Here is a 12,342-nt window from a genome sequence, read left to right as displayed (position 1 = left end):
TCTAAGGTCATTCTGACTATACTTCTTCTAAGATATTTATTTTTTCTTCTGGCAGTCTATGGCACACCTACTAAACTGTTTCTGTAGATTCTAACAAATTATGACCTTTAAGAAATTTTCATTTTTCTGCATGCAAGAGGTTTATATTGTTAGAACAAAAGCCCTACTAGTTAATAAGACTATTGCCTTTTAAGAATTATGCTGGACCCCTATCTGGCCATTTCACATAATGCAAACTGATGAAGTGGTGTCTTTGCCACCTGTTCTGTTTAAAAGAGTTCATAGTTTGAAATCATTCAGTATGTATTAGGAGGGGGAGGATACTTCAATCATTAACACTTCACCTCCATAGCCATTCCAGAATCCTGCTGCATCTGCCACAAACCTGATTATTCACAAGGATTGCCCTACAACAAAGATTTACCTCAGACACTATCTCTTTTGATAGCCGGGCACCATCAGCTTTCGTCACCACATTTACTTGTTCACCTGCTTTGGCTTTGGCAGCTGTGTCAGGAGGGTGAGCATCACAGAATGCCAACTCAACAGAAGAAAGCATCCATGCGTTGAGGGAGTACCCGAGCAGAGGCCCAAGGTCCCTCCACCGCCTCAACACCAAACCTATAAATATAGACACACATATCCATTTCCCCATCCCCACACATATATTTGCATGTACGTGTCTTTGTCCAGACCTCTATAAATGCCTCCCGTCTCCTAGCTCCCCCCTCCGTTCCCCTTGACCTTCCCCCTGCCCCACTATCATGCTCAGTCCCCACCTGGGTTACAGCTATACCTCTTCTTTACTTAACTTTACCTTTGATCATTCCCTACCAGGCTTGCCACTCCCCAGTTGTGATAAGAGTTGTATGAGCCCCTAATAAAATGTTTAGAAAAACAAAGATTTACCTCAAGCAACTATTTCCCAGAAAAAAAGTATGATTAGGAATTTCTAATGTAGTCAAAATGTTTTTTTGAAAGAGAGATTTAGAAATACAGATTTAGCCTCTTCAGCACAGGAAATGTGTTTGAAGCACATGCACATGGATGTGGAGCAGTACAGTCTGTCTGCTGTGGACCAGCCCTGAATATCTTGGGACTTTAATGTGACACTAAGTTCTGTGAACCCCCCAGGGAAATAGATCAGAGAAATCTGTTTACAGGAATGTTTGCATGAGCCACAGGACATTAAGGTAACTGCTGCTTCTGCTGTGATTGAGAACCAATATAATTAAGAATTCTCCAACATGTGTGATTGAGTCAGAATTATACTACAGCTGCCACAGTCTGTACCAGCAAAGTGCCTGACCTGTGTGTTACACAGGGTTTTCTAAGAAACAAAACCAGGACACTTAGGATTTGATTAGACAGACAGACAGACAGACAGACAGACAGACAGATAGATAGACAGATAGATAGACAGATAGATAGACAGACAGACAGACAGATAGAAAGAACACAATGAAATAAACAGCTCATTAGTTCACAGAGCAGTACAGAGGGCTCAGTTCAACTCACTTCCATGAGATACTTAACATACTGGCAGTCTTTCAACTCACCGTGGCTGCCGGGTGCAAGTCAGGAAGCAGGCAGCTGAGTCTCTGTACAGCAATATAGGCATTTCGGCCACAGGCAATAAAAAAGAGCAGGGCAGGTCACCAACAGTCAGCCAGATGACAGGTCTCGAAGGAATCTCATACTATAGCGACACAACCATGGGTTGGGTGTCCCACAGGTAGTGTAGCTCGCAAGTTGAGGCAGAAAACTAGCTAAGGCAGCCGCACACTGGTCTGATCAGCAGAGAGCAAGAAACAGACAGGCGAGTCTCACCCAGCCATTTATCTCTTTGCCCTTCAATTAAACTGCAACCGTATTAGTCCCACATGTGTCTATTGGCCAGGTTGGCACAATAAACCTACCTATCACAACCTGTATCCTGTTTCTCTTGATCCCTGAATCAGTTTGAAATCTTGGTCTTAAAAATGTACTTCTGATTGATAGTTCTCAAATTATCTCCAGAGTCCTAACTGTAGAGGAGTATTAGGAAAATAATTTCTAGCTCTCCACTCTCTGCAACTCAGGAAGATCGGTGAAAACTGGAGGCTAAATAAGGCCTTGGAGTTTCTCCCAGGGCAGGCTCACCTGTATCCTTGGCAGTTCTGACTTCCAGGGTCATATGCTCTAAACAGTTACACTGTATTTACAGAAGGGCGGGGGGCCAATTGAAGTGCAAGGAAGAATAGAAACTATTTTTATACTAATGGTCACAGAACTTTTAACAACACTGATGATTATGTACTTTTTCCTCTGTATGGTTTTCAGTCATTTTAGGGAGACAGTAATAATCAATAGTTATAACAAGGAACAGCTCTCTGCGGGGAAATTGTCTTAGAAGTGTCATTTAATGGTATTTCTTTTTAACTCAAGAAAAATACTTAATTTATAGTGTTTACTTGTCAGAGTTTGTGGATTAAATTCAGTTTGTCAGACTGTAGTGGCCTATGTGTGGATGTGGTGCTGAAAGCTCTGCCACCCAAATTTCAAGAACTCGTGATGAACAAGCTTCTGTGGCAAGTATCTAAGGGCAGAGTAGGAAGAAGGAATAGGCCATCCATGTCTGAGGGTTCAACACCTGAAAAATGTGTGAGTAACAGTGGAACACTATCTACTACAGTACCAGAAGATAAGGAGCTAAGGTCGAAAGGCACTTAATATACTACTACAGAAGAGCTGGCTTCTAAAAGTAGACTCAAGCTGAGTAATGTGGCTAGAACAATTTTCAGGACCTTCATCTGCCTATAGAGTAAAACTCCAAATAAGAAGAAACAGGTGCAGAAATCCACTAGTAATCAGAACTTGGATTGTACAAAGAATATTAGACATTGTCACAAATTAAATGGAATGCATGAAAATAAAAACCCCAGGCATTGATGAGTTGAAATGGATCCGTAAAGAGAGTTTTGAAGCAGACTTATGGTTTACGATTCCATTCAAGGGGAGTGGCCTTGCACTCCTCGTTACAAAGAATTTTGCAAGATGTCGCTTCAAGTACAGTGCTGTAGTGATAGGATAACATCTATATGTCTACAAGAAAGAACAGGTAATACAACTATTATTAATCATTAAAGCAAAAAATAAAGAATGTTACCTACTTCAGGTTGAACTAGATCAGGCATACAATCAATAAGCATTGGTAATTACTGGTCATTGGAATGCAAAAATTGGAAAAAGAAGGAGCGGTAGTTGGAAAATATGGCCTTGGTGATGGAATCAAAATTGCAAATTGAATGAAAAATTTTTGCAAAACCCATGACTCTTCATTGCAGGTACCTTTTATTCAACATAACAATAACTGTACATATGGCTTCATCAGTTGTAAATCAGTGGAATCAAAAGAACTATATTTATTTGAAAGACAGCTTGGAGAAGTTTAATGTCACCATCTGAAATAAGACTAGAGGTTGACTGGGGAACAGGCCTTCAGTTATTCATAATGCAAGCTCAAGTAGAAGCTAGAAAAAATCAAAACAATTCCTTGAGAGCCAAAATGTAACCTTGAATAGTTCCTGCCCAATTTTAGAGAGTGTCTGCGGTAGTGGATGATTTTATGTCAACCAGACACTCCTGACTCACGGTGGAGTCAAACTGGACAATGGAGAGGTAGCTACTGACAGCTTCTTGGGGCTGTGGTCTTTGTATGAGACAGAGACTCTTGGAACTGCTCCTTTCCCTGCCATGTCACCTTTTTCTTTTCTGGAATTCTGCCTGCCATGAGGGGTGGCCCCATGTGGGCTACCCAACTCTGTGAGTCTGAAGAAGGACTTGAACTAGCATATCGGGATTATGGACTTGAGTTGGATTGGGCTGGAATACTGTCTTGATATATCTATATGAGTGGGTGACCCCCAAAACTCAAAGCTCATTTATTTTTTTGATGTAAGAGGAATAGTGATGTAAGAGGAATAGTGTTTTCTATTTAGAGGTTCTGAAAAGATTGCGTAACAGTCTGTGACAAAAAAGGCCTGATTTGTGGCAGACTGGGGGACTGGTTTTTCCACCACAAAAATGCACCCGCTCATGCAGCCATTCCGGTGCTCCAGGTTTGGCAAAAAAACAGCATACTTCTCTTGCCCCATGTACCTTACTCACCTGACCTCGATCCATGGGACTTCTTTGTTGTGTCTGAGAATGAAGAGGGACGGGAAAGGACAGCAGTGTGACGACATAGAAGAGGTTCAGGACAAAAGGAAGGAGGTGCTGTCAGCCATCCAAACAGATAGCTTTAAAATGTTTCCCAAAAATGGAGTCTCAGATTTGACAAAAGTATTAAGTGTAATGGAGAGTCCTTTGACGGTGATAAAGTTGTTTTATAAAAAAAGTGTGTGTGCATACTTTATGATACAAAGCTTATACATGATCTAAAAAACAGATCTGATGAATTGAACGTTAATGACTGAAGACTGAATAAGCTGTGGAATGACATCAAGAGCATTATACATGAGAAACAAAAGGTCATCTAAAATACAGGAAAGAAAGAAAAGACCAAAGTGTATGTCAGAAGCATCTCTGAAACTTGCTCTTAAACATGGAGCAGCTAAAGCAAATCAAAGAAATGATGACATCAAAAAAGCTGAACAGAAAAATGTTCAAGGCAGCTTGAAAAGATAAAGTAAAATGTTATAATGAGTGTCAGAAACCCTTTAAGTCAGAATGCCAAACTGGAAGAACATTTTAAGCCTCTATCAAGCTGAAGCAACTGAAGAAAACAATTAAGCCTAGAGTTGAAACATTGAAGGATTTTATAGACAAAATACTGAGTGATACAGGAGGAGCCAAAAGACGTCCGAGCTGTATTGAATGCATTAAGGAATGTTCAATATCAGGTCTGGGCAGACTACCGATTGAAAAGTTTCAGCAAACTCAGTAAGTACTCCCAGTGCTGCCTGACCAGTTGCCTAGAAAAGATCCATATTTGTGCCTATTCCAAAGAAGACAAACCAACAGAAGGTGGTATCAAACAGTTTTATCATCAATATTACAGGAAAGTAAATTTTTGCTGAAGATAATTCAAAATCTGATGGAGCAGTATATTGACAAGGAGCCATCAGAAATTCAAACTAGATCCAAGTGATTGCTCTGCTGACATCAGAGAGATCAGGACGGAAAGCAGATAAAATCAGAAAGAGCTTCTGTTGTATTGAGTAGACAAAGGCATTCAGCTCTGTGGACCATAGAAAACTGTGACTGACATTGCGAAAAGTGGAGAATCCAGAGCACTTCATTTGGAGCGTGTAGAATCTGTATGTTGAGAAAGTGGATTAAATGAACGATTGGCATCAGGATTGGAGGAAAGCTCAGTAATAATCTTCAGTGTGCTGAAACCAAGCAGACTAATGTCTTGATTATTAAGATCAATGAATACAATCTTGGGTATGGGTTGCAATTCAGTGTAAAGAAAAATAAAATCCTCACAACGGAACCAGTAAATAATATTATGATAAACAGAGAAAAGGTCGAAATAGTCAAAGCTTTTATTTAATAGGATTTCCAGTCAATGCTCCAGATGGCATATTGAGCTGGGAAAATCTGCTGCACACGACCTCTTTAAAATGCTAAAGAATGAATACATCACTTTGAAGACACAAGCCTTGGGATTTTCCATCTCATCGTATACATGTGAAAGTTGGACTATGAATTAAGAAGACTGGTGAAGACTTGATGTATTTGAATTATGATATTTGCAGAGAATCTTGAAAGTACTGTAAAACCAAACATGTCTATCTTAGAGGAAGGATAGCCAGAATGCTCTTTGAAGCAAGGAGAGAGAGAGATCAGTCTCTGGAGAAGGACATCATTCCTGGTTAAAGGAAGGGCCAGTGCAAATGAAGACCGTCCTGAGATTAGTTGACAAAAGGGGCTGCAACCATGAGCTCCAGCATAAGTCTGGAGAGAGTGCAGCACTGAGCAATGTGTTCTGTTGTCGTGATGAGTTAAACTGAGTGAAGAGCTGACTGGGTCACACCTAACACCACTGCCAATATAACCAATGCTTTTATGTTATAATCTCCAGGTGGAATAACACTTACTGTGTACACTTACTAATAACCTGCCACTATGTTAAGCATTTTCTCATTCTAGTTTAAATGTATGAATACTTTATGAAGCGAGTTCTATTATAATAACTATATACCAGATGAAGATGCTAAGGTATAAAAGGTCAAGTTTCTGATACCAGTTAATAAACTTTCGAGCTGGATTTAAATTTCAATAGTGCTGGGCTCCAGAGCAGGCAAATGTGTCCGATTCAGACTAATCAGTTCATGACCTCTTCCTAAGACCCTTTACTTTTACTGTAAACTTTTCCTTTACTTTAAAAATAACCCCTAAATAAACACTAAGAAGAGAGACAAGTAAAAAAGTAAAACACTGATGGGAAACTGAAGAGAAGATATTTTAGAGATTAGATACAAAATTAAACATAGTTCTAAGTACAAACATAATGTGAAACCTAATAAGCAGTACTGAGGTGCTTGAAGGCTATATTTCTTAGCCGCTCATATTTTGAGAAATAGTGATGATAAGTAACTATGATATCCTGTAGTAATAGCTTGATGCACATGTAGTGTTAATACTGATATACTGATATATAAGATTTTTATTAAGAACTACACATGCATATGCAGATAATAGAGATTTGTTTTCCTATCTATAATCTCACTTTTCTTGTTTTCATTGATTAACGTTTAAATTTTATTGTTAAAATTTCAATTTGAGATATATCTACAGTTAAATATTTATCCTAAAGGGCACAGAGGTAGTATTCTCTAGTTTAAACTTTTTTTTAAAAAAATTAAGACTTTTATTTGAACATTTCATATGTAAATGCAATGTCTTCATAAAATCATTTAAGCTCATATAGAGCAAAGAAGTATCTGAGTTTTCTTTGTTTATAAAGACTCCATGAATACTCCTTTCTTCCACATATATTGAAGGCTAAACTTAATGAAATCCCAGCTATGAGTTGTTCAAATCGTTATGTGATTAATAGTCAAATAGTCTTCTAATGATTATGGGATAGGGTTTATTCGCTCTCTCTCTCTCATCTCCTTTTTAGTTTATTAAATGATGAGTGATTTTTCTGCCTTTGTATGAACATTCAGACTCTCTGTGTTAGGCTGGGTTCTCTAAAGAAGCAAAGCCAGTGAGATATATATATATATAAAATATATATGTTTATATCATATATATGGAAGTTTATATCATGACAGTGATTAACACAGTTGTTCCAGAGTTCTATCTACTCAGTCTAAAAGTCAGTTGTTAAGCTAGAGACTTTTTCTGACTGCCGTGGCTGATGAACCCAGTAATCAGGAAGCCAAACCTGGAAGCATTAAGACCATAGTCAACAGATCAGGCTCATAGCTGCAGAGTCAAGGTCACAGGCGTATGACCGACGTCTGATCGTTCCTAGGGTCAGACAATATGGCAGGCCATTGCCTCAAGTCCAAATAACCAGAGGTCCATTAGAAAGATGCAAGATCCAGACAAGTAAGAAATGAGCTAGTTTTCCCAGTGTCAACTTATATAGGCCATAAGCCCAAGAAAATTCCCTTCCAATTGCATTGGGCCTGTGAACTGATTAAGGGAGTTGTACTCCGCTTGTCTGTCACTTTGTTGTACTGTGGTGGCTTATGCGTCTCTGTGATGCTGGAAGCTATGTCACTGGTATTTCAAATGCCAGCAGGGTCACCCAATGTGAACAGGTCTCAGGAGTCTCCTGACTAAGAATAGACTACAGAGAAGTAATCAGGTGCGCACTTTGGAGGCAGGAGTCCCAAAAAACCCTATGCGTAGCTTCAAAACAGTGTAAGATATACTGGAAACCTACTGAATTAGAAGTAGGACATTGCCAGAGATAGTGCTAGAGGATGGGTCCCTCGAGTCAGAAGGCCCTTGAAATGTGACTGAGGAGGAGCGGCATTTTCAATGAATACTCAGGCATGGTGACATGAATATATTGAAGCCTTTGAGAGTAAAGCCTTCTGAAGTTTCATTTTCTGATGGGGCACAACTCAACCTGAGAAGAACAGCTCTAAAATTTTAACAGTTGGAACTTAGTTTGTACTAAGTATAAATCTAGGAAAATTGGAACTTATCAAAAATAAAATGGAGCACGTAAAGATCAGTATTCTAGGCATTAGCTGAAATGGACTGATGTTGGCCATTCTGAATCATAAAATCATATGGTATACTATGTCAGGAGTAACAATTAAGAGGAATGGCATTGTATTCATTGCCAAAAGGAACATTGAAAAACCAATATTGAAATATAACGCTGTCTGTTACAGGATTATATCTATCTGCCTTCATTGAAATCCAATCAGATAACTATTACTCAAAGTTCTATACAAACCATCACATTAATGGTTTGTATAGTGATGAAGAAATTGAAGAATTCTACTATATTCTTCAGTTTGAAACTAATCAAATTTGCAATCAAGATGCATTAATAATTTTTAGGGACTTTAATGCAAAAATTGGAAATAGGAGGAAAAATAGTTGGAAAGTATGGTCTTTAGTGATAGAAATGAAGCTAGAGACTGCATGATAGAATTTTGGCAGACCAGTGACTTATTCATAGCAAATACATTTTGTCAACAATACAAAAGGTGACTATACACATGGACTTCTCCAGACGGAACACAGGGGCTGACGGGAACAGACCTCAATTGCTCATATATAATTTTAGGTCACAGCTGAAAAAAAAAACAAAACAAGTGCACAAGAGCCAAAATAGGACCTTGGTTCATCTCAAGAACCGATTTGCCTCATTGAACACTAATGACTGAAGATCTGATGAACTGTGAGAGGACATCAAGATTATCATTCATGAAGAAAACAAAGGTCATTAGAAAGAGAGAAAAGAAAGAAAAGGTAAAAGTGGATATCAGAAGAGATTCTGAAACTTGCTCTTAATCAAAGAGTAGCTAAAGTACATGGAAGATAGGATGAAGTCAAGGAACAGAAACTTTTATATGGTAATTTGAGACCAGTAAACTATTACAATGAAATGTGCAAAGGCCTAGAATTAGAAAACCAGAAACAAAGAACACGCTCAGCATATCTTAAACTGATGGAACTCATGAAAAAAATTAAGCCTGGTTTCAATAGTGAAAGATTCTATGGACAAAATATTGAATGCTGCAGGAAGCATCCAAAGAAGATGGAAAGATGCAGAGTCACCGCGCCAGGAAGAACTAGTCAGCATGCAGCTAAACTGCGCCAGGAAGAACTAGTCAGCATGCAGCTAAACTGCGCCAGGAAGAGCTAGTCAGCATGCAGCTAAACTGCGCCAGGAAGAACTAGTCAGCATGCAGCTAAACTGCGCCAGGAAGAGCTAGTCAGCATGCAGCTAAACTGCGCCAGGAAGAACTAGTCAGCATGCAGCTAAACTGCGCCAGGAAGAGCTAGTCAGCATGCAGCTAAACTGCGCCAGGAAGAGCTAGTCAGCATGCAGCTAAACTGCGCCAGGAAGAGCTAGTCAGCATGCAGCTAAACTGCGCCAGGAAGAGCTAGTCAGCATGCAGCTAAACTGCGCCAGGAAGAACTAGTCAGCATGCAGCTAAACTGCGCCAGGAAGAACTAGTCAGCATGCAGCTAAACTGCGCCAGGAAGAACTAGTCAGCATGCAGCTAAACTGCGCCAGGAAGAACTAGTCAGCATGCAGCTAAACTGCGCCAGGAAGAGCTAGTCAGCATGCAGCTAAACTGCGCCAGGAAGAACTAGTCAGCATGCAGCTAAACTGCGCCAGGAAGAACTAGTCAGCATGCAGCTAAACTGCGCCAGGAAGAACTAGTCAGCATGCAGCTAAACTGCGCCAGGAAGAGCTAGTCAGCATGCAGCTAAACTGCGCCAGGAAGAACTAGTCAGCATGCAGCTAAACTGCGCCAGGAAGAACTAGTCAGCATGCAGCTAAACTGCGCCAGGAAGAACTAGTCAGCATGCAGCTAAACTGCGCCAGGAAGAGCTAGTCAGCATGCAGCTAAACTGCGCCAGGAAGAACTAGTCAGCATGCAGCTAAACTGCGCCAGGAAGAACTAGTCAGCATGCAGCTAAACTGCGCCAGGAAGAACTAGTCAGCATGCAGCTAAACTGCGCCAGGAAGAGCTAGTCAGCATGCAGCTAAACTGCGCCAGGAAGAACTAGTCAGCATGCAGCTAAACTGCGCCAGGAAGAACTAGTCAGCATGCAGCTAAACTGCGCCAGGAAGAACTAGTCAGCATGCAGCTAAACTGCGCCAGGAAGAGCTAGTCAGCATGCAGCTAAACTGCGCCAGGAAGAACTAGTCAGCATGCAGCTAAACTGCGCCAGGAAGAACTAGTCAGCATGCAGCTAAACTGCGCCAGGAAGAACTAGTCAGCATGCAGCTATTTCCAGAGTGAGCATCTGAGCAAGTTCATAAAAGCAAGAAACAAGTTGCTTAAGTTGTACTGAAAGCATTAACCAAAAACATGGCTCCAAGAGTTGATGGAATACCCACTCAAATGTGTCAGCAAACAGATGACCTACTGGAAGCAGTCTCTCATCTATGCCAGGACATTTGGAAGACAGCTACTTGACCAACTGCCTGGAAGATCCATGTTTGTATCCATTCAAAAGAGATAACCCAACAGACACACAAATCATAGAACAATATCATGGATATAGCATTTTTGTAAGATCATCCAACAAACTGTATCAGGACATTTACAGGGAACTGCCAGAAGTTCAGACCAGATTCAGAACATGGAACAAGATACCATTGCTGACATCAGATGGATCTTGGCTGAAAGCAGAGAATGCCAGAAAGATGTTTACTTGTTTTATTGACTATACCAAGGCATTCAACTGTGTAGATCATAATAAACTATAGATATTCTTGAGGACAAAGGGAATTCCAAAACACTTCATTGTGCTGTGCTTAACTTGCACATGGATCAAGAGGTAGCTGTGCCAACAGAACACAGGAACCTGCATGGTTTAAAATCAGGAAAGGTGGGTGTCAGATTTGTATTCTCTCACCGTACTTACTCAATCCGTATACTGATCCTTCGGCTTCTACGTCCTCTAATACGCAGACCATGCAGTGCCTTAAAGCTCCTCTCACTATATTTGTCGTTCCCACATGCCCAACTTCAGTGTGAAGATGAAGTTCACAGAACACCAGTACCTCTCCCAAAAGACGTCATTGGATTTCTTCTCTCCGTTTTATATCCAGAGATGGTATACTTGTGTGGAGTAAGCACCAAATAGTCCGGTCGTCTCCGCTCCTTTGTTTATTCTAGGGAGCTCTGATGGTGCAATCAGTTAAACACTGGAGTGCTAGCAGAAAGAGTATCGGTTCAAACCCACCAGTTGACCCACAGCAGAAAGATGAGGCTATCTGCTCCCATCATGATTTTCAGCCTTAGACATTTTTTATAGCCTGCCCTGCTATGTCTTCCCTTGATATTTTAGCTAAAATATCTCTTTTATCTATATTATATGTCTCAAATTATATGTTGAAAATCATATCACCTATATTATTGTAATCTAGCTATTGCATAATTTGCTTGAAGCAGAATCACATTTATGCTTGACACCTTTGTGTGTTCCTAACAGTTTTAACATCATGGCTAAAAATCTTAGAAAATGACCACTAAAGTATTTGGACCTGACTTGATAGAAAGTAGATACTCACTGATTTTTATTTATAGTTTCAGGTGCAGCATTATATTTCTCAGAATTTGGTAACACTGGGAAGTTGCAGCTTACTGAGAAAATCTCTTGTATCTCTACTTCTAACAGAAGTAAACAACTTTGCCGATGACCTGGAAACTATCAGTCAGGTACTTATGATTTGAAATTGTAGCTATCATGTACAATTAATATCACCATAGGACTTTTTTTCCTCCTTCACACTATCTTGCTTTGCTAAACTCTTAAGTAGCACTTCAGCAGAAATGCTGGTGGTTGAATGATTAAGTGACCATCTGCTAACCAAAACGTAATTGGTTCTAACCCACCAGCCACCAGCCAAAAAAAGATGTGGCAATCTGCTCCCATAAAAGTTACAACCTTCGAAATCTTATGAGGCAGGACTGTCCTACAGTGTGATTACAAATCAGAATCAATTTACTGACAATAGATTTGGTTTATAATATATGCAAATACTCTTCTGCCCAGTGATATGACAAAAAAGTACTTTCAGGAAATACTTTGCAAAACAAACCATCTTATTGCTATTACTTGTATACATATACCAAAAATGACATTGGTGACAGAAGAGAAATGCCTAGGTAAATGGTACAGTGTGTCCTAAGG

General features: G+C 39.9%; 1 protein-coding gene across 1 annotated transcript in view; it reads left to right on the top strand.

Moving 5' to 3' along the window:
- Positions 1 to 12,342, top strand: part of MEI4 (meiotic double-stranded break formation protein 4) — a 169,442-nt gene that overhangs the window by 90,445 nt on the left and 66,655 nt on the right. Inside the window, exon 3 of the mRNA XM_075554039.1 lies at positions 11,736 to 11,867. Within this exon, the coding sequence (XP_075410154.1) occupies positions 11,736 to 11,867 (132 nt within the window). The remainder of the gene's footprint in view (positions 1 to 11,735; positions 11,868 to 12,342) is intronic.

This window comes from Tenrec ecaudatus, chromosome 7 (genome assembly GCF_050624435.1).
Source record: "Tenrec ecaudatus isolate mTenEca1 chromosome 7, mTenEca1.hap1, whole genome shotgun sequence".
Taxonomy (NCBI): Eukaryota; Metazoa; Chordata; class Mammalia; order Afrosoricida; family Tenrecidae; genus Tenrec; species Tenrec ecaudatus.
Note: the sequence above shows the minus strand (reverse complement) of the source record. Positions and strands in the feature narration are given on the sequence as shown.